Source organism: Rhopalosiphum padi, chromosome 4 (genome assembly GCF_020882245.1).
Source record: "Rhopalosiphum padi isolate XX-2018 chromosome 4, ASM2088224v1, whole genome shotgun sequence".
In the NCBI taxonomy this organism is placed as follows: Eukaryota; Metazoa; Arthropoda; class Insecta; order Hemiptera; family Aphididae; genus Rhopalosiphum; species Rhopalosiphum padi.
Window position 1 is genome coordinate 24206206 of NC_083600.1, and position 23804 is coordinate 24230009.

Sequence of the window (23804 nt, forward strand, 5' to 3'; positions counted from 1 at the left end):
CGCTGGCGAGATTACTCACGAGCGCTTATACTATGCGATATAATAATATTTATAGTACCTAAATGTGTCATATAAAAATAATATAATAAAGCCATGTATATTGTATAATGTGATATTGTATTCCATATATAGCGACGAGCTTATTAAAGGACTTGCAGTTCACGCGTAAGTCGCCGTCGCTTACGTACCTATGTATTTGACTATTATAATAGTAATAATAAATGTATATACACTAAACGACTAAACTGTAGTGACTTCGTTATATTCGTTATAATATATTATAACACTGTGACGTGTTAATAAAATACATGCCATATAAACGCTAACCAATATAAACTATTATTATTTATAAATTTAACTCTTTACACCATGACGTCTAAGATACCTAAATAAATTAATGCTTAAAATGTATATAATATATTAAATTATTAAATACAATTTTTTCATCGAAGTTATTATAAATTTCAATTTTTAATAAAAAATATATAACCATTAACACATATGAATTACTATATGAGTTAGACAATGAACACCCGTCAAAAAGCTATGATGCACTACTCTGCTTATTTTTATGTCTTAAATTACTCATATATAAAAACCAATTTATCCAAAATGCTTCCATAGATGTTTCCATAAAAAATATTTAAAAATAAATAAATTCACAACTAATCTTAGCTATAATATTACCGTAATACACGATACTATCCAAGTTTTACCAGCTATGATTATAAATATAATATTATTATAAATTATGTACCTACGATATAGGTAGGTACGTGTAATTATTTCGAGAGCGTAAATTTTTCGCCATGAACTTTCGTGGTTCTATAAGACTATCCCCTGCAATATGCCTAGGTATAGATGCTTAAATACAGGTATAATATTAACTAAAACAACGGTTCGCCCAAGCCTTAATCGCGTCAATGTAACAACAATAATAAATAATAATATACATGAGCTGGTAAATTAGTGCGCATAATGCATAATATAAATGTACTACTATACGTGTCCACCGGGCGCATATCATTATATTATACGAGATATATGGGTATACGTAATAAGCAAACGCGATACCGTGCGGTTTTATATACGTGCTTTTCTGTTTCTATTCCTTTTCAATTTTTTTTTTTTTAGTTTCTTGGCTTTGACTCAAAAATCCATTTTTGTTTCAACATTTGAACGAACGTCTAACGTCCGTGTTTGTTTTATCTAACCGTACACGTGTAATTTGTTTATTTTACGCTCCTTCAATTACTCAAACAGCATAATATATTATAAAGATGTACCTACTTACCTTTCTCTGCCGATCGCCTAACCCGATTTTATTAACTTTTTTTTTGGTTGTTGTTGTTACTCTGAACAGTCTTAACACTCGGCCTCCGTCTTTGTCGCTTATTACCACTGGTCATACGAATTATATTCTACTGCCGTTATTATTTTACGACGCGCTTGCAATGTAAATATTATCGACCAGACGCTATTGAATAAAATATTACATTATGACCGCATTGAGAGGTAGATACCAACAAAACGTTTACGCGGTGCATATAATAGCGTGTTTATTTTTGTTGTTTAGTTATGCATTTTTGTTTTTTGTTTGTCTTACGAACTGTGGAATATTGCGCTTCGGGACGTGTCTACTCTGCATCATTGAAACCTAAAATCATCGTATTATTATTTACTACACCTTGTGGCGATGGCGTTCACATCGTCCAATACCTAATAGAGACAACAATAATTTATACACGCACGCTATATGTTGTTATATTGTATTCAATGAAATTTGATTCTGAAAAGAAATCATTTTTTTTTTCACGAACTCTGCCTATTGTTGTTTAATTGCATTGCAATAACCCAGGCTTTATAAGCTACGTCATTGTTATCAATATAATATTCTACTCTTGAAATACGATTCGGCGCTTAGTAGTCAGGATACTAAAACATCATATAGTTATTTATTTAGAATATTATTTTGTTTGAGCTACAGAGTTTACACAAACGTAATAAAATCTAATGGTCGTTTTGAACGAATATACACATCATACGTATACATTTTATTATATATAATTTAATTTTAATGAACTTTGAATATGTATTATAATATAGTTTGCCAAAAACAACTATCTAGGAAAGTGGAAATGTCATTAATATGGAATATCAATATGATTTAATTTGCTATAAAATTGTTTGAACATGTACTTATAATAGTAGAACATTCTACAATCTTTAAATCGAGTACATATAGGTATATATGCGCAGATACATGTATGTTATTGATTTTGAATTCGATAAGATAAGTTAACTATTAAATCGTTTACATTTTAATTTACTTACACGGCATGCACGAGAGATTTGAATCATTGTTTAATCTATGAAATTATATTTGTCGATTGCTATACTTAGTTGAGATGTGCAAAGTCTTGCATGTACGTTCCGTAGCGTCAAAAACACCAGTTTTTTTTTTAATTGAGACATAATACTCTTATATATTATATATACATATATATACTTTATATTACCGTACTCGTCGACAGTATATGATAATTATGACATAAAAAATACATCGAACAGCAACCCAGTACACGCGTAGTAGTTTGCAGTAGGTCGTTATAGTTGTATAACTACAAATATTGGTACAGATGAATTCTTTTACGCGCTTGAAATTGAAGCAGTTTACCGCGTCGGTAAAATGTCCGTGCTAATGCTATTGCACTAAATTATTTTTATAGAAATTTGGGACGCGAAGCGACTTTCTCGGAATAGTAAGACGGCGGGCGGGCGGAAAAGGCCAATACGTGCAGTTTCCAGTTTTTACCATAAATCAATATAATATTACCGTACATACGAGAATCTAAATAACATAATAATATTATATATTATACATACATGTATATTACGGTTTGTCGCGTGAAAAAAAAATAAATATTAAATTATAGTCTATTTGTCTGCACGGCAACCGGTTTCCACGTACATGATCGTCTCCTCGTCTTAATCATATCCGATGTACCGAAACTTGTGTCGTATTATATAAATAATTAAGTACAGATAGCGCTAACCCGGATTAAACCGTCGAGACATCGAGTAGATTATTATTTTTAAAAACGTAATCGAAATTTGTATTTCAATTTCACATTCGATTGGGTTTTAGGAAGGTACCATTGGCGATCACTTGGTGGTGAAACCCGTGCCGGCCGTATACAGGAGACACGTACAGTCTGCCACCCCGGACGACGAGATGTTCTTGGACCAAGAGCTCCGAGACGGCGAAAACGAAGTGTCCGACCAAGGTTTCCCGCTGAAGTCGCAAAAGTTCGTGGCCCATCACAAACACGTAGTGTACAGGAGAAATCCCGATACCGATCGGACAGCGGGAGATTACGGTAAGACACAACGCCAATATATATAAAAACTACCGATTTGACTCGAAATCGTTTCGTTTTCTGTAGCGCTAATGGAACCAGACGCGTTGCCGAGGAGCAGGCGGAAAAGATCGATCACCAAGCGGGAAGCGCCGTACGCCATTTATCCCGAAATAATGGTCATCGTCGACTACGACGGTTACAGGTATGCGCCGCCGTAATTCAGATTTAACGGATCGCGCGATGATGATAATAATAAACTGTTTATGATTTAACATACGATAAATCGATATCTAATAATCATTTATTTATACATAATAACTATAGCACATTTTAAACAAAACCATTTTTTGATTTCTATACAGGTTGCACGGGGGAGACAATGTACAGATCAAACGTTACTTTGTGTCCTTCTGGAACGGCGTGGACCTCAGGTACAGACTACTCAAGGGCCCAAAAATACGTATAAGCATCGCGGGAATCATAATATCACGGGTAAATAAAGTTTAAGTATTACAGACATAAAAATAAAAAATAAAATAATAATAATATTTTTAACCCCATGATCGCGCTCACAGTTTTGGCATGCCGACGCTTTCGTCGGTTTCGATTCCGATTTCTTCGAAGAGAGCTTTTTTCGGTTTCGGACAGTTCTCCAAGATCGAGTCCAGTATGTCTGTACACATACGCTTGCGTTTTCTATACTCTTTACTAACCGTTTCGTATTCCTTTTTCACTTTTTCTTTATCCTTCGACGACACCGCGTTGCCACTTGTTTTGGACATTTTGTCCAATTTCGATTTTAGTTCCGATACGATTTTTTCCATTTCGGACACCTTGCGTTTCGCTTCCTCGGTACTATAGGTACCCTGTAGCGTTTTCACTTCGATTTCGGATTGTTTATACTTGCGCTCGACTTCGCGCAGTGCCTCGGTAGTTTTTACCAATTCCTCGTCGATTAACTGGATTTCCTTTTGGTCTTCTGCCGTCGAATCCGGTTGCACTACACAGTAAATCTTCTGCTTGCCGTTCAACTTCATGAAGATCTTATTTTCCTTCACCAACTGATCGAGCGCTTTTTCCACGGCCGACTTTCCGATACCCTGCCGCTGTAAATTTGAAAACACGTCGTTGCTGCTGAACGGCCTGTTGGCCGTGGCCATGAAATCGTAAACGTTCTTCTTGTCTGATCCCATGTTTGCTGCAAAAAAATAAAAATTTAAAAAAAGGTATTAATAAATATGCAATTTTTAGGCGAGAGACGCCACGCCGTATTTGGAAAGAAATAGGGTCGGTAGAGACGCTATTGACTCGGCGGCTGCACTCACGGACATGGGTAAATACCTGTTCAAAGAACGAAGACTGCCCGTGTACGATATCGCCGTAGCCGTCACCAAGTGAGTAGCTGGTTCTGAACAGTCTATGAATTTACATAAAAAAAAAACAAATCTAATTAATCAGTTTTTCAGTTTTTACTTTTTATTAACATCTCGAGTAAAAATAGATTTATTACTTTTACTCCGAGACCGTACAAAATGATATTTGTGTGATAATTAAATATATTATAATATTATATGGGAATTATAACCGACAACCAATGCATTTAGGTACGACATGTGCAGACGTCGAAAAGGAGGCCGTTGCACAAAAGGAACGGCTGGTATGTGGTAAATAAAAATAAGAGGGGAAAAGTGCTTGGTAGTGTGATACGGGAGAATTTGTACATAATGCAAATTGTCGGCCTACGAACGGTATTATAAATTACTTATACTAAACATCCTTCTGGGTACGATGGGACACAGAGTATGTTATTATTGTGGTAGTTGACGAAGCTTCTAACGTGTGTAGATGGTAGACGATTAATACTTTATATCATAATCTATACGATATTATATAATTAAAATGTAAACATTTGACGTGTTATAATAATTATTATGTGTACGAAATATGTTTAAACAACAACGTATTAGCGGATCGAGAGAGATGTTATTGATTCCAGAGAAATGTAAATGACAATTCAGTACGGACTAAATAGCAATATACTGTTTCATTTTCAGATTAGACATGTGCAGGCGACAATACCCACACGATACATGCAACAGGGGTACCGCAGGTATGTCCCTGAAAATCCAAAACACATCAGTGCACTTGTAATTTATTCGGCCCCCATATATCATTTCGTTTTCCTCTCAAACAAATCGCACTTAAAATTAAACATTGTATTATTTTTATTTTATTTTTTTTTTTTTGGCAAACAAAGGTTACAACAATCTTGATTCATTCACTGTCTGGCACTGAAATTCTGAAATTACCTGGAAATTTATGTATTTAAGGTCACCATTATATCTTCTTTTACACTGTTTTATATATATATAATACAAGACAATCAACACGTGTCTATTTTTAAACGCTATCAGCAAAAAATGTTTTTAAGCATTTCGTTATACACACACACACACAAACGCGCGCTCGCACTTGTATACCACCAAGCACGCAAATGCGTGACATGTGGTAATACGGCTGCGAAACTGGTTAGCTATAATGGTATAATGTACACGAAGCTTTCTTTGCGGTGATTTGTTTCCTGAATAATCAAATCAATTATAAGCATATACATTTGTGTATGTTTTTCTAACAAATATTTTATAAGTACTTGCATGTGTATATAATACATATAAATAAATATATTTAACTTAATCAGCTGCTCCGAACCGGTGTACCTAATATTGTATATACAAGGTAAAACGGTTTAACAACATTTACATGCTTTCCAATCGATCAAGTTGGACTAACACTATAATAAATGTATACATCGACGGCCCGTCCGCCGGTAGAGATTGCATGTCAATAAATAATAATAGTAATAATAATGTTTTGCACTCTTTTTTGCGTTTGGGTATTAGAAAACAAAACGAAACGATTTTATTTAATCTAAAAAAGATCGAGTGTACTAATCACTGTGTTCACGTGTATAGGATTCGCGTACGTGGGCGGTGCTTGCGTAGTGAACAAACGTCTCGAGAAAGTCAACAGCGTCGCGATCATCGAGGACACCGGCGGCTTTTCGGGCATCATCGTAGCGGCGCACGAAGTCGGTCACCTGTAAGTCCGACCGCCACTATTTACTAGATGGATAAGCCGCAAGACTTGTACATCGCTGCAAGATTTTTTTCTTAGCAGTGGTGCACAATTCTTGAATTTGATCTCGATCAGTAACCGTATCGTTGTATAGGTTGGGTGCGGTGCACGACGGTTCGCCTCCGCCGACCTACCTGGGCGGACCGGGAGCGGAGAAATGTCGCTGGGAAGACGGATACATAATGAGCGATCTGCGGCACACGGAAAAAGGATTCCGGTGGTCGCCGTGCAGCGTGTCGTCTTTCCATCACTTCTTAAAGTTCGTATACAATATTCATTCGATAAATAAGTGTATATGTGAGCGTAAATACTCGTAATATGTTAAGTCAAAGACGCCAATGTGCGGTAAAGCGACTTCAGCGCTCTGGGAAATATCCCTGTCATTTGAAAATGATTAAAACCGTTGCCCGACCGTGACTATTGGCGTTTCTGACCAACTACTAACTACGAACCGAATAAACATATCATGTTGACTGTCGTTTAAACATTTTAATAATAAAAATAAAATTTAATTTTCCACAGCGGTGACACGGCCACGTGTCTGTTCAATTCACCGCACGAAGACGAGTCACTGCCCAGGATGTTACCGGGAAAACTATTGACTCTGGACGCCCAGTGCAGAAAAGACCGAGGGACCAGTGCCTGTTTCGTAAGTTCACATAATATACGCTCAATATATTAAGTTTTTATCTTTTTTTAACGTTTTTCTGTATATTTGTTTGCCCTGCAGAAAGACGATCGGGTGTGCGCTCAGTTGTTCTGCTTTGACGCGGGTTCGGGCTACTGCGTGGCGTACAGGCCAGCGGCCGAAGGATCGCCTTGCGGAGATGGACAAGTGAGTACTTAAGATAGCAAATTAATATATTATACTACTATAGCCTGTATTATTTCATTTTCGAAAAACAAAAGCCATCTCGGTTGCACATATTTATCGTATATCTTATCTATAATACTAATCGTGACATATAAGAAAACTATAATATTATATTATTCAATAGATTAAATTATACATTGAATTAAATTCAAGTCTAACATTAAAAGATTTAATTTTAAAAATAACGTTTAATTCATCTGCTATAACTACTTATTACTCATATTATAATTGATAATATTAAATTTTATATTTTAATCCCTTTCACATACACCGAGCAAAACAACAAACCCGTTCATATCGAAACTAATACCCAGCTAGTTTATAATATAATACATTAAGTTTATTTATAAATGAACATTATACGCATTATATGAATTTAAGTTTTATTCATTGTCGCCACCCTGTTGTAGCATTGCACCAACGGCAAGTGCATAACGGAACACGAGAACATAATACCAGATTTTTCGCAAAACACACCGGCTTACCTGCGCCGGTTGGGAGACGAAGGGGAAGCGACTCAAGACTGGCCGCAGTATTTGACTCCTAACATCACTACACAGAGGTAAAATCAAAAACAAAACCACGCAAGTCGCAAACAACGCGTATTATACCGGCGACCGCTGCGGTGTATTATGACGGATCGCCTTAAATCACTACTCTATGTATAAAGACGCACGATTGACGACGATAAGTAACAGTGTGTGTGTGTACATAAACTGTTATTAGATCAGGGATGGGCAAACTTACTTAACAGAGGGTCAACAAGTAAGCCCGTCCCTGGTTTAGATATTCGTTCGCTATTCGTGAATGTTTATAATACTCGTACCGGTATCGCAGCGACGACAATATTATTATTATTATTGTTGTTGTTGTAAGTACACCTGATTATATATGACCAGTACGTACGCTTGTCTCGTACTTACATTTTAAATCGATAAAATATTTCTTATAAATTACGTTTGATTGGTTGTCTAGAATTTTTATAAGAAATGCGAAAACCAATTGAAAATTTAATTTTAATTCGAGACAATTTAAAAGCAAATATGTGAGTATTATCGGCTAATGCTTACAGGTTAAGTTTTTCGAAATAAAAACAACACAAATATTGAACCGTTGACGATTTAGTAATCTGTACTCGTGTCCAATAACAACACATAATTAATGATAAATGAAAGATATTAATAATATTGTCGTCGTAAAGTACCTAGAGCGGTACGCATTTCGCGCATGCTTGTGTTATATAATATATTATTATATGTTTATGTTTATAAATTTATAATACACGGTGTTCAAAGAAAGCGCGCGTTTTCGAACAAAGCTATCCGGGATGTTGGCGTACCGTAGATGAGTCAAAATATATTGTAACCTATATGGATTTTGGACTCTAAGCGGATGTGTTTCACGATGTATTTTTAATTCTTTTTTTCCTAAACGTTGAATTTTTTACTCGAGAATACACTTTTTTCGACGGTAAATTAAAAAGGTAAAAATCAATAAGCTTCGTAAATCCTGATGCGGGCTATGAATTAAATTTGTAGCTTCGAGCAAATTTTGGTGGTTTTTCATATAAATCCATATTATTTGAAGTTCAACTCAGAAAGTCAGAACACAGAATCTTTTCATCGCCGTTGATTTGTAGTCGAAAACGCGCGTTTAGCACAATAGCACATGTTTTGTTGTTTGTGAATGTTATATGTTTTCTATTTGTATGTGTACTGTAAATACAACATATTATCACATACATAGGTATTACATACAGGTTGTGCCACAGTATATTCCCATAAAGCTAACACATGGAAATGGAAACACACAACAGTGGCCCGGCCTAAAATATCACACCTATATATATTATTTAGTACTAATGAGTAGATTCTAGATATACGCACTTAAATACGATTTTATATTTTATATAATCAGGGATGGGCAACTGTTGGCATGATGCGTATATCATCATATCTGGCCCGTGCTACATTTTCAAATTTAATAAGTACTCCAAAATTTAAAAATTTAAATTACTTCATAAAATGTCGTTAACCTGTATTTATAAATTACGTTGTTCGTAGAATGCAGATGTTAATATTTTTATCTGATATGGAACTACAACTAAATTATTAAATATCTAAATACGTAGGTAACCCCAATGCCTAATACATATTGGTAGGTAATGGGTATAGTAAATAATGTATCAGTCTTGTCGTCATCTTAATAAATACAGCGGACGAATTATACACACATACATTTTATATGATTAGGGATCACTAAACATAATATTAAATTTAATATTGACAAATTTGGCGGCGTTTTAGGTCCGTGTGGAATGACTATTGGAGGACAACCCAAAAGACTATTGCCACCACCACCAATACTAATAACAACCTGCAACCCCGAACGCAAAACTTGTACATTCCAAACCCTTACCAACAACCTCCACAGATTACCACGACTAGCGGAGACACTCATGACGCGCGATTACCGACATACAAACAACTACTACTACAACAACAACAACAACAACAACAACAACCACAAATTAAACAACTATCACTAGGTAACGGCGACAAAAACGAAGACCCTTTGGCCGCGTTGCTTAAAAACAAATACTACCATTCGGGGCCGCAAGAGTTGAAAACCGTCGATCGACCGCAGTCGTCGTCCAAGAGTAACGGCGGCGGACCGTACGGTAAGTGATCGAGTTTGCGCGAATAAGTGCAACAAAATAAGGGGGGCAAAAACCATCCAACACATCGCATATTCGATCACATCATCATCATTTTATTATTATATTTATCATTGCGCATACGACGACAACAAAAAATAATAATTATTTATTGGCTGGAACGAAACCACTTCGCACTATATCTTTACGCCGACGATCTTCATATCATATAATATATTACACCGCAGAGAGTATCCATATATTACATAATATTATAACATTATAACAAAAAGCTGCACGGACGACAACGCGTCGTGATAATGCCATCGCGTCACATCGTACCTACTTATATATAGGTATGATATCTCTATACACGTACGCGACATCGTCGAGTATACATAATAACTATACACGTATAAATCATGTACGTTATTATTATAATAATTTATGAAAACGTACCTATATTGTATACAGCTGTGGAGGGGTCCGTGTTTCGCGTTATAAGAAATATGTTCGGTCGGATAATAAGCTCGAGATATTATATTATCACTGGCTCGGCGTAAACCGAAATCGATCCGCACAAGCGTTTGTAGCGCGAAACACGGACATCGATCCGTCGGCGACGATATTATATTTGTACGCCTAACAGTTTCATACATACCTATATAATATACTTAACACAAAAATCCATATTTTTTCAATGACATTTTTTTTACGTATCGATCGTCTGTTATTATATTATATATATATATATATATATATACAATCGCTTGCACGGTGGCAACCGCCATCATCGCCGCCGCCGTGTCGACACGCTAAACGCCTATACCTATGCAGTTCACGCATTACCTATATAATATTATTTATTAAGTACTCGCCTATTATTATTATTATTAATACTATACACGCGAGGCGCTGATTTGGGTCCATGCTGCCTATTGTATGGACGCGATGATCGTTTTCTCGGTCGACCGGTCGTCGAGTCATTGATAAGAGGAAAAACAACGAATAATTTACTCTGTCAACGACCGAGGGCGTAAAAAATTAGGCACCAAGAAAACGAGGCGTCTATAATATTACAATAAAAAACATGCTTAATACAAAATTCGCGCTCTACGCCGTTGCCAATCGTTCGAATTATATACGTAATGTTCAAATATTATATTTGTATTATACACCGGACGTATGATGGCTACGGCGGCATAACCACCACAAATTAAATAAAAAAAAATTGCATGCAAAGTACTCGAATAACACACACACACACACACACACACACTATATAACAGCTTGGGTGGTGATAGGGACGGTTTCATTGTTGTTATACGTAGTTATGACAGCTAGTCGTCCAAACAAAATGCGCTTGTGTACCGATTATATAGTTTATAGTGGCGCCGAAGTCCATGTCAAGGTCGGGTCATGGCCCGACCTTTTTGTTTGAAAAATGTGGCCGGTATTATATTATTTATTGACATCATAACTTTATTACGAGTAAATGTATATTTTTACACCCTCTACCCCAAATTGAATATTTTTGTTTACGTCAATAGGTATTGAGGTCACGAAGTTTTGAAATCGCCCGACCACATTTTAAAAACTTCGACGTCACTGGACTATAATAACAGAAGTATCGGTACAATCTCGTATTCGTTTATTAACAACTAAGCACAGAATTTATTATTATATTACGCACTTATTGTACAATCTAACATAATAATAATATACATTAATACTGATTTAGCACCGTTAAATTGTGAATAACATAAACAGGGCGATTTTTTATCCATACAATGCAACCAGTCTCGGTCAACTTTGTTTGAATTTAAAACGGAAAATTACGTTTTATATAAATTATAACTAATTAATTATACATAAGTAATAAGTATATTGTACTTAACATATCGCTTATTTTTTTTTAAAGAAGTCAATTTAATCGTATACACTTATAATTTTGCAAGACAGTCGTGTGTATTCTTCACGACTTTTTTAAGAAAAAACATACTTATTGCAATAAAATGAATACTTCTTTAAACTATGTGTTAAACTACATTTAAATAGAAACTTTTTATACTTGCAATGTAGTACACACGGCGATTGAGGTGGATAAGTATTCAATTTGAATACTTCAAATACAAGTGAGATGGTTAGACTTTTAGAAAATCTAAATAGATAATAAGTTATCTAACTCGTAATTTGGACGAGTTTTAGGAAAAAAAGGCGATTAGTGATTGTGTCAAGAAGACAAGAAAGCAATGCGTCGTATATATTATACTAGTATACTCCCTTCTTTTAAATTATTGTTAAAAATGTTTTATTTAACAAAATAAACATTTCAACATTTTGGAGGGAGGGTGTACAGACTGGAGCGACGTATTTACTTGACTACTAACACTTTATCAAGACCCAAAAACTGGCTGAGAAAGAAATAAAAAATCGCCCTTCGTTATCTTCACTATCTACTTTAATATCATATACCAGACATAATTATATACTCGAAAAGTATAGACGATTTTGGAACATTCTTTTTACAAAACAACACTTAAATATTATATTTTTATTATTTCCTACCTAGTTAATTACTTTTTTAAAGCATACGTTTTGTACTTTATACTTCACAAAGTAGAATATTTTTCTAAGAATCAAAATTTACAAAAAAAAAAACCCCCCATGCTTTAAGTTCAATCAGTTCAGATGACTATATCGTAAAATTGTAGTTGGTTTCGAACGTCAACACTTTTCGAGTAAACGCGAACGTCGATGAAAACCTATACAATAATATTGCGCACTGCATTATGAAAATCCATAACACTATTTTTCTTTTGCCGTTTCGCCCGCAGCTGACGAGTGCGTGGACCGAGCCGGAGCCATGGACATGCTGGGAGCCGTGTCCTGTTACGACTACCTGTCTAGGTACGGCATGGGACACTGTTCGAATCCGTACATCCGGGAAAACTGTTGCGCCGCCGTCAAGTACGTGTGCAACGGCGGTCCGTCGCGACAACTGCAACCGCTGCAGCAGCAGTTCGGCTGAGTCATCGAGAGAGTGCATACACGCAACACAACACTCGACGCTCGGACGCAGTCTGAAGTTTACCCGTTCCCGTCCCACCAGCCAGCCAGCCCGCCCGCACGTACCTATCGTCAAGTTTTACGATATATATGTATATATATATACACACTATATATATATATAGAGAGAAAAACAAAAAACAAAAAAAAAAACCATATACAATCTCTGTGAGATCAATCTATTATTAATATTATTATTATTATTATTATTTATGCATCGTTATACATATATTATATTATCTTATACTATATTCTTTTTGGAGAAAATTATTTGTTTAAAAAATAAATAAATAAATAAGCCACTCATAACTTCAATGTTGTGTCGTGAACCTACGCGCGGACCTAGGCACTAGGCACACGCATACGCGTACCTATATCATAACCGCGGTTGAATACATCACACACACACACACACACACACACACAAACACACTGGAATACGATATTATTATTTATTGCTACTATATATTATGTATATTGTTTTTTCTGTTTTATTTTTATCATTATTTATTAGTTGTGGTGTGACTCGACGACAAACAGAAATCTTTATGGAAACCACACACACACACACACGTTGTCCGCATAATATACTCATTCTCGATTCGGAGATATTTTTTTGTGATAAGCCGCCCTATATGATATTATATAACAACATTATGTATTACGTTCTCGTGTTTTGAAATCTTTTTTTATCCGATTCAAATAATATTGTTCCTCGACAACTCTAGGATAAAACTGGACTGAAAAAGATTTCGAAACCACGACATTTATGTGATTCAAAATTTATTTTTGTTTATTTTTTATTTTTATTTGTAATTATTGATTGGGCAAACTCAACTTTTTTGCCCATGATATTTTATTTTTAACTGATTAAGATGTTGTTTAGTCTAAGTATTTTAAGTGACAGAAATGTACATATACAAAAAATATATGATGAATAAGTTAAACAAGTATACTTAGTTTTTTTTTGGTTTTTATTCGGATACAAATCATTATAAAAAAAATTATTATACATAGCAGTTATCATAAATAATATAAAAAATGACCCAAATCACCAAAAACAATTAAAATATTATTTAAGTTTAAACTATTCTAATTTTATATTTTGCAGAGTATTGACTAAGATCTGTAATGATGGACAATCCTGGAGGTAGGAAAGGCAAAACAATGATTTTCAAACATTTGCATTATTTCCCTCTAGTCTTCTGGCTTGTTAATGTGCTCTTGTACATTTTGAAGTGATGATTGCTGTGGTACTTCAGTAGTCTCTCCAGGATTGTCTACTCGTTTTTTGCCGACCAAACAATAACTTGTCTAGCGCCCAATCTGATTACCATGGCCAAGCTAAAAAAATCAATAGTAATAAATAATCACACATAAATATGTACCTATAACAAAAAAATTGTATGAGTTCATAAATCATTTTTTAATTGAAAATGTAATATCATTTCATTAGGATTACTATTTTAATTTTAAAAAATGGTTTACAGAAACTATTAAGAAAAATCTGCCCACATTGTGAAATTTACCAAAGATACAGATTAACAGGTCAGAATGCAATTTACTGTTTTTAAAAATTATATTAATAAGTATTTAATTCTCATAAAACTAATAACTAATGGTACACTTTTAGATATATGTAAATGTGTAAATACTGTTAAAATAACTATAAAATAACATAATTATAAATCACATATATATGTTTATAGTATTATCCTTGAGTCAAAGCTTTCAATTAAATATATGACCTTAATGCTATTTTTACAAATTTACAAGTGCCTTAGGCCATGATTTTATTATACAAAAAAAATAAAAGCAAATTATGAGTACCTCAAATGTTCTTTTTAAAATACTTAAATTCACTATTTTTTTACTTTACATAGATGTTCTTTTAAAAGAAACTTTTAAGCATTCCAATATTATCATCTTACATCCTCACAGCTCAAAAATGTATCAATAGACTATTCATTTTTAATTTTTTCTCACTGATTAAAGCATTGATTATAAACTAATAAGATCAGACCATTTTAACTACTTAAAAATATATATCTTTTAATTAATAGTTGTTATTTATTAAGTATTTAAAAATATATATAATTTTGTTTGATAAAAAAAGATTAAGTAATATGTAAAAAATAATCAATAGTCACTTTGTCAGATATTAGTGACCTCAAAACGAAAATATAAATATAATATAATATAATATAAAAGTAGGTATCTAAAACAAAAAACATTTAAAAGATTTAGTTTTTTTCAATTGTTCTTGGTTTGAGTTCTCTTGAAATTATTTTCTAATTTTTAATTAATTAATTCAAATAAATCAAAGATTTAATAGTGAATTAATTTCAACGTTAACATTTTAGTTATAACACAAGTTAACTAATTATTTTTTTTTTTTTTTTTTTTAAGGACATCATCAAGTTTACTAAACCTTTCTCATTTGACCTATAATTCTAGAATTATTTTTTGACTAAAATGATTTATAATTTATTTTAAGCATGAAATAATATTATACAGCAATAACTTGTAAAGGACAAAACTAGTTAATTTATGTATTCTATCGAAATATTTTATTAAATTATTAGTTTTTATAAGATAAATAATTTTAGATTATAAATATTATAAGTATAACATTTATCATAAAACTTAAACAGTCTTCAAATATGTTTGTTATTAAATATTACAAAGTTCAATTATTATTAAAAAAAATAAAAATGGCATACTAATTAAATTAAACTTTTCTTTGATACCAAGTTTTTTAGATAAATTAAACTGTAATCTGATGCTACAGTAAAAATAACTCAACAAATTACTACTAACATAACTTAAATATAATGATATGAATGATATGAAAATAAATATTGATTCATGTTTGGTCGCTTACATTTCTTTAATTAAATTTGTTCTTTCCAACAGTTATAAAATTTGTTGTATTCAATATTTAAACCTAACTAAAATTGTTGTAACCTATTTATTTATTTTAATTCCATATAAAGAATTGATAGTTGTGATATATGTTATAATTTTTAATTATGATATTATCAATATTCGATCTTATTAAATACAATTTATCCGAACTGATTAATTTATACTGAAATAATATTGTATAAGAAAAAAAAATTATAGTTAATATTAATATATTGTTTACAAGTTACAAAAAATATTATAATATTACTATATATAAAATATAAATCTATTTTATTGTAAATTTTGACCAAATTTTTTTCTCAAAAAATGTATTTTATTATTTCAATAAAAATTTAAAATAATCTGATAAACAGCAACTATTTATTTTTAATACACAATGATTGAGAAATGCAAAACATTCTTTACAAAGTATACATAAACACAACTTAAAAAAAGGATCAAAATTTACAAACATAAAAAAATATTTTAAATAAAAATTCAACAAATACACACTAATATTTACGACCCATCTCAAAAAGTTAATGATGCATATAATACAATATAATCAACTAAATATGATGTAAATCATTAAAATAATTATAAAAATGTACCTTAAAGCTGCCAGTATACCAGCTGGCATGATTTTTCCACTGTTAAGATAACGAACACCCATTATTCCTCCAAGAACTGCACTTGTACTCAATGAAAGGGCTAAGTTATTAGGATTTTTTGTTGTTTGATATGCACCATACCCAAGTAATGATCCAAACAACAGACCAGCAGATAGACTTGGAATACTAGCTGTAAACAAAAATATCAATTCAATTACATTTTCAAATAATCTCACACGATTAAAAAAAATTGAATAACTCAAAACTAAAAAGAAACTAAATCCCTTTCATTTGTAGATGTACCACTAAATTGTTTATTACATTTATTCTTTAATCTTTATAGTTTTGAGTCGTCTATTAATCAAACCATGTACATCACACAACACTATTATGTGTTTATATGAACCATAAGGATATCATAATTTATAAGTACAGTACCCACTTATTAAAAATGAAAGCGTCATACCTGCTTTCGCATAGCCGATGATGCCTCCAGCAGCCACCGTTGCGGCGTACGCAAATCCAACGTAATCGACGGGCATCGTGAACGGAACGCTGGTCGTGTGTTGACGACAAAAAATTTTCCGATAAAAAACTTGCGATTATTTTTTTTTTCCTTTAGAATAAACAAGCACCGATAACGACTATGTAACAAGTTAATATTTTAGATAACCACTCGCTAAAGTTTATTGTTTATTCGTACTTAAATCTTATCGTCAGTGACTAGTATTATTATTATTATTTATTAGTCATTAGTTATAAGGCACTATAATTAATTGTCGGTTTAAATTGCGTGTTTTCCGCATGTATATATATAATATTATGATAATGAGCGATTGGCGTGTAAAAAAAAAAAATATAGTAATAATAATAATGTCCATGTGATATTGTATGCGCAGGTACATACAACAGTTGTATTCCCGCGGATGACCTTGGAATTGATAACAGAAATTGTGCTACTATATAGGACGGCTGAATAATCGTTTCCTTTTTACTTCAATTGTGTGTCGTGTATGGCGTGTACGCACGACATAGTTATAAATTAGTTCATTTTGCTCAAATAATATCCATCACAACCTTTTTCGTAATTTATTTAGAATATCGATTTTTACTCATTACATATACATTATAGCAAGTGTGTGGTTAACTATCAATAGTTATTTTACAATGCCATACGATATTCCAAAAACTGTTTCAAAAATTTATATTCATACTGGAAATGTGTTAAATGCTAATGAATTAACACAAAAGGCTGGTCAAAATGCAACTCAAGAGGTAATAATTATTAAGTTTGTATTTAGATACCTAAATTAATATTTTATATTTAACTAGTTGCCTTTATATGATTTTAGGTAATTGAATGTTTGAGCATTTGTCTGTCCAAGTATCCCTCACCATTTGCATTAAACGAAAATAATTTACATTTAAAATGTGATGAGTGCTACAACACTGATAATGAAGAAGATTTAGCTCTCAGAACAAGTGTCAAGATTTTTCTTACCACAAACGAGGTGGATGTTTTGGAAGATTCGTTAAAAAATCGTAAGATACTAATTCATTATCTAGTATTGTATTCTATTTAATAGAATTAATAGAAATAATAATTTATTGTTTTAGTTTTTAAAGAATTGAACGAAGAAGTTGTAGATTCTGTAATTTTAGCATTTAATCATGGTAAAGATACCTTGTTAGCAGATTTACTAACTCTGTGGTCTATACTTGAAGGATATGTTAACAAACAGAAAATCACACGTATAGGTGTGAGTGACATTGACACAGATCTGTTCATTTCTCTGTACAATAACTCAATTGTAAGTTCATTGTATTCTATTTTGTATACTAAATATTAATAAATTGTTTTGATCTTAGATTAAACCAACAATTGTACAAATTAATTTGAACTCTTGTTGTGTTGTACCAGAAGCCCTTCAAGAATTTACTAAAGATAATGAAATACAATTATTGACACACAGTGATTCGAAAGGTATTTTTTTTAGTGTATCTAAATATTAATAGTATACTTATTTGCAATATAATGTATATACATAAAATCTATAAAATTATAATCATTAGAGCAATTTAAATGTTTTTAGAATATTTTAACATTTCTAAAAATATCTTATAAATGTTAACAAGGTTTATAAAGAAAAATATATTTTGAAATAGGTTTTACATATTTATTTATTTTTATAGAGAAAGAAGTATAAATACCTTATATCATAAAATGAAACATCTGTATAATTATTACTTCCAATATTTTATATATAGTATATTGTAAATATGGTGACCAGATATAAAATCCAAAAATAAAAATATATTTTAAAACTCTCCTAAAGAGAATTAACCAATATGTATACTATCTTAAAAATTTATCCAATAGATAATCTATACTTTGTCCAGCAAAAGAATGAGCCAATTCTGCACAATCCCCCGCGTTACTTCATATGCAGAAAACTGATTTTGGTTTGTGTGACGCGTTCTCTTACTGGACAGAATATATATATATATTTTATTGGTTACTCTTTATTTTCAGTTTATATTATCAACTATTATAACTAATTTTTAACTATAATTTCAATACTACATATAAACTTATTACATGAGTTTTTTTACAATGAAAATACTTTGAACTGAATACATTGAAAGTATAAAAAATTTTTGTAAGTATGAATATTGAAAAAATAAAACTTTAAATACAAACATTTATCAATAATATGTGTTCTGTAGACATAATTTCAATAATAATATATTTTGAATTAATATACATTGGGTTAAACCATAAAGGATAAATTAATAATCAAATTATAAAAAATCATCAAAATGTATTAGTTTGTAATATATTTAAAAAATTAGGATAATACATATAAAAAGTGTACTGTTCTATGAAAAAGAGTAAATCTGGTCACCATAATTATATATATACTTACTACTGTTGATATAAATAGGATATATTTAATTTCGGTTATAATAGAATTTTGCTATTTTGTTAATTTTTAACAGGTTAAACTAAAACTGTCTTATCATTAGAGAATGGATAAATATGCAAACAATATGCAACATTCTTTGAAATAGATATTCAAGATGAAAAATTAACTAATTAAATAGGTATGCATAAGTATCTAAAATAAAAAAAATACTTAAAATATGCTATATAAATAAAATTTATTTTGAATCTATGATAAAATTACCTAATAAAATAGTCTTAAGAATAATGACAAAATTTAATAAAAATTAATCACCAATTAATTAAATTCAATTTTAAAAATTAAAATATTGTATTTGTTTATTAAATGTACAATTGCAAATTAGTACTAAAATAATAAACAAATAGTTATGTGGTAATACATTTTTAAAAATCATCTCTTTATTTTGCTAAGATGTGTTTCATTTATAAATAAGTATATTTTTTTATTTTTCAGAAATTTTACCCCAATCGTGCTTAGCTGAAGTTTTTGGTGACCAAACTGAACTAAAACAAAAAATACCTAAGCTTGAATGGATGATAAGATACCTAACTCATGTAAAGTGCAGAGGAGTTTTAGCAAGTAAAGGGTACATAGTATGTCTTAAAAGATCATAGAGTGAATCCACATGTCTAGAAGGCTAATGATGTATACACACACATTTTTTTATTATTAAAAAAGTTTATGAATTTTATACTTTTTTCTTCGAACAAACTAAAATTGTTACTAAACAAACTAAATAAATTGTTATCATAATATTTTTATACTCTTGTGAAGGCATCTTAAGTCTATAACTTATACAAATATTTGTAACCTTGTTGAAGTTATGATAGTTACATACTTTTATGAATTATATAACTATCCTAAATGTTAATAAACTAAACATAAAAATGAATAGATAATTATTTAATTTTATATTTGATACATTAACACAGAATTAACATTGCATACATTTTTTATTGCAAACAAATTGCTAATTTGATATTACTGTAGTTTAAATATTACTTGATTGAAATTATATAAAAGTTAATTATTTGTTATAAATTATTTTGATTAAATAAAAATTAATATAATAATTCAAAAAAATATCAACCGGCCTTACTTTAACTAAAAATATTGAAACTAAAATCATTAAATGTTAAATTTTTTACAATTCAAATTATTTCTCAAGGTTACGCATAGAATACATTTTACTTGAAAAACTGAAAAATGCCTTTATGAAATTAATGTTTAAAATTTAATTATTGTTATTTTCACAAAAGCTTACTTATGTGATAATTCTCAACTTAATAGTGTTGGCACTTTGTATATATCTTGATGAATAATAATACAATCCACACTGTACAACTTTATTTTGTATTTTATCAGTAAACTATATATTTTTTAGGGTGCTCATATGATAAAATGTATCATGTGAGAAGATTTATAAATATAACTTATGTAAATTAAAAACTATGATTTATAGTATGCTATCTAAGGATCAATAACATTATGCAATATGTTAAATACCTATACGGATTTGTTGAATTAATAAAATTGTAGATACATTTTAAATAAAAATGAATTATGTGTGTTTGACCAATATAATAAACATAAGGATAGTGTGGCACATAAATTATTGTATTAGAATACTATTGCATTTTTCAAACTTATATTTTAAAAAAGTAATGCCGTAGAATGATTAGTATAATTGAATAATATGCCTTATATATTAATGAAATAATTACAGCTACTATACTCTATCTTTTATAAGACTAAAGTTAGACAGCAACTGATTTTAGTGTGGTTTGATCAAACTATACTTCTCATTAAATCAGATTTTATTGTCAGCTATACTCCACTCCAGCCACTGAGAGAGCGCTTCTGGGCGGCAACCAAAAATGTGTCCATTCTTGCGCATTCCCACCATTAAACTCTCCAACTGACTGCCGTAGTGGTAGAGTGGGAGAAATTTGGGTACAAAACCACGGAGCTCAATCATTTTTATGCGCGAAGGAGTAGCGCACTTTCAGTAGCCAGAGTATACCATTTATCACAATAGGTTCCATTAAACACAAGCTAGATGGTTGTTGGAATAATAAAATAATGCTCCCGAGAACGCGGCACTCACACACATTGATGAAGTGTACCTGAGGTATATCAGACAGATTATAAACTATAGTTGATAATATTTTAGGATAAATATAAATTATAATCAACAGCATTACATACCAAAAGTAACAAATTTTCATAAAGAGATTTCTGATATACAAAAGTTTTTAATCAAACGTTATACACTAATTTATATAAATTAAAATTACCTATCTAATTATTTTAAATTGAAATTAGAACCAATATCATTATTTTTTTATTATGATCATTCCTGAGTAATTGGTTACCTACCACAAAATAAATTTAATTTAATCTATATATAACCTATATTTTTATAGATTTAATGATGATAATAATAATTTATAATAATATATAAATTTTAAATTTATTAATGAAAAAAATAGTTGGATTTCTTTGAGAAAGCAGATAAATTATGTCTTCTAATGACTGCTGTTTAAAGCTAAAATTTTAATTTTAATCTCACTATTCATAATTTGAGAACATTTAACATTGGAACTATTATAAATGTCGTACAGAATAATATCAAAAATGTTTATAAATAATTTACTTAAATATTTTTAAATTATAGGTATCAATTTGTATTGAAATAAAAAATTATTGTTATTTTAAAGTTGCAACAATTGTAGTTTCGGGGAAGTTGTGGGAGAAAATACATGTATTAAATTTATATTGCAAATTAACTTAAACTTAACTACAGACTTTATAAACCTAATGACCAACTAATATTGATCCTAATAATCATATTATAAAAACCTCAAGGAAGAGCTTTTTTTTATTCAGACAGGTATTTTCTAAAATCAATGCCCATACTAACCATACATTTCAGGGGGGTTGAACCCCTAACCTCCCTATATACGCCATTGACAGGATTTGTACAACTTCACTTTCACATCTTTCCTAATCTAGATCAAAATTAACTATGAAGAAGTATTCCAAACTCCCCAAGTGTGAAATCTAATTGGAAACTGGTCCACAAATTGGAAAATTTAAATCAATACTAAATAATCTTATTTCACAAGTCTTTTACACTTTCAAAAAAAAAATATACACATTTACAACTTCCAAGGTCATATTTCTTTTGTCTCGAATTAAATATAACTCTACACAAAAAATTAAACTTGAGTCCTCATAAAAAAAAAAAAAAAACGTTAAATACTCAATTTTAGAGCGCCATATAACAAAATAGTAAATTACACTCTCATTTTAAAACCCTTTACTTCTATAAATTGACGTTGAAATCAATTTGGATATATGGGAATGTACTAAAATAACCCATTTAAAACATTTGGGTACAAGGTTTCCTATCAATTATAATCCGATTAATCACATCTCTTCTTTGATTTGTCTCCAACCAAGCTCTCTACAACGATCTTCACATTGAAACAGATGAAACATAGTTAAATCATATTATGAAAAGTTCTACTGAAATTCACTAATCTCGAGCAAATTCCAGGAAAGACACTGATGATCTTTTAGATTAACAAATTATTACTATCCTGAGTTCTAGGTTGTAACTCTGAACCTATTGAGGATCCTGTTACTAGATAATTTACCTACTCTCGCTTCTCCAAGCATTACATTAATTTACTTTAAGCTTATTTGCTTATTGAATATTTGTTTTATACCGATTGTAAATGTTATACATATTTAAAAAAATATACAAATATATTATAAAAATATAGTTTTTTGGTTACACATTTGCTTAAGGTTTATTAATTTTATTTAAATATCAAGGATAATAGATAACATAGGTACTCAGTACTTACTTCAGTATGTATTTTCACTTGAGCGCATTCAACTTAGAAAATTTGTAAGATAAACAACTTCAAAAATTGCGTTAAATTTTCTTATGAAAATTCTTGTCGTGCACAGATTAAATAATAAAAACCGAGTTAAAAATTACAAAAATGAATCAAAGCTGATATTTTAAAAACATTTATATAATATTAAACATTGTTTTGTTACTTAGGATTTCCATTTCATGGAAACGTGGAGCGGATAGACAAATGTCGGACAAAAATAAGACAACATAATATGAGAAATGTTTAACACTAATTTATACTACTTTATTTATTATTATTATTGGTAATGAGTTTATTATCATGAAACCCGGTT

At 30.8% G+C, this 23804-nt stretch overlaps 3 protein-coding genes across 7 annotated transcripts in view; 2 read left to right on the forward strand and 1 right to left on the reverse strand.

Annotated features, from left to right (window-relative positions):
* LOC132928406 (A disintegrin and metalloproteinase with thrombospondin motifs like) overlaps nt 1-14049 on the forward strand; it is a 49300-nt gene extending 35251 nt beyond the window's left edge. The window contains exons 6-17 of one of the 3 annotated variants that reach the window (XM_060993043.1): nt 3149-3380; nt 3447-3564; nt 3725-3854; nt 4614-4756; nt 4967-5019; nt 6335-6461; nt 6592-6756; nt 7020-7146; nt 7228-7332; nt 7782-7933; nt 9678-10051; nt 12865-14049. In XM_060993043.1, coding sequence (XP_060849026.1) covers nt 3149-3380; nt 3447-3564; nt 3725-3854; nt 4614-4756; nt 4967-5019; nt 6335-6461; nt 6592-6756; nt 7020-7146; nt 7228-7332; nt 7782-7933; nt 9678-10051; nt 12865-13058 — 1920 coding nt within the window. In that variant the 3' untranslated portion in view covers nt 13059-14049. Of the gene's footprint in view, nt 1-3148; nt 3381-3446; nt 3565-3724; nt 3855-4613; nt 4757-4966; nt 5020-5416; nt 5473-6334; nt 6462-6591; nt 6757-7019; nt 7147-7227; nt 7333-7781; nt 7934-9677; nt 10052-12864 lie in introns of all 3 variants that reach the window. The other 2 variants (XM_060993042.1, XM_060993044.1) reach the window with 2 other exon arrangements.
* On the reverse strand, nt 3646-23785 carry LOC132928410 (transmembrane protein 14C). Of its 3 annotated transcripts, none has more exons than XM_060993052.1 (4): nt 23456-23597; nt 17081-17258; nt 16615-16804; nt 14053-14440 (listed from the first exon to the last, which is right to left on the reverse strand). In XM_060993052.1, exons 2-4 carry the CDS (start codon nt 17154-17156, stop codon nt 14377-14379), a joined length of 330 nt encoding a protein of 109 aa, XP_060849035.1. In that variant the 5' UTR covers nt 17157-17258; nt 23456-23597; the 3' UTR covers nt 14053-14376. The 3 variants fall into 3 exon arrangements, with proteins under 3 accessions (XP_060849034.1, XP_060849035.1, XP_060849036.1); XM_060993053.1 differs by having other exon boundaries at nt 17081-17230; nt 23456-23595; XM_060993051.1 differs by lacking the exons at nt 14053-14440; nt 16615-16804; nt 17081-17258 and adding exons at nt 3646-4560; nt 4704-4779 and having other exon boundaries at nt 23456-23785.
* Nucleotides 17568-20341, forward strand: LOC132928409 (glutamate--cysteine ligase regulatory subunit). Its single transcript, XM_060993050.1, has 5 exons — nt 17568-17889; nt 17967-18156; nt 18232-18425; nt 18484-18598; nt 20034-20341. Exons 1-5 carry the CDS (start codon nt 17782-17784, stop codon nt 20192-20194), a joined length of 768 nt encoding a protein of 255 aa, XP_060849033.1. The 5' UTR covers nt 17568-17781; the 3' UTR covers nt 20195-20341.
* Nucleotides 23786-23804: the final 19 nt, after the last annotated feature.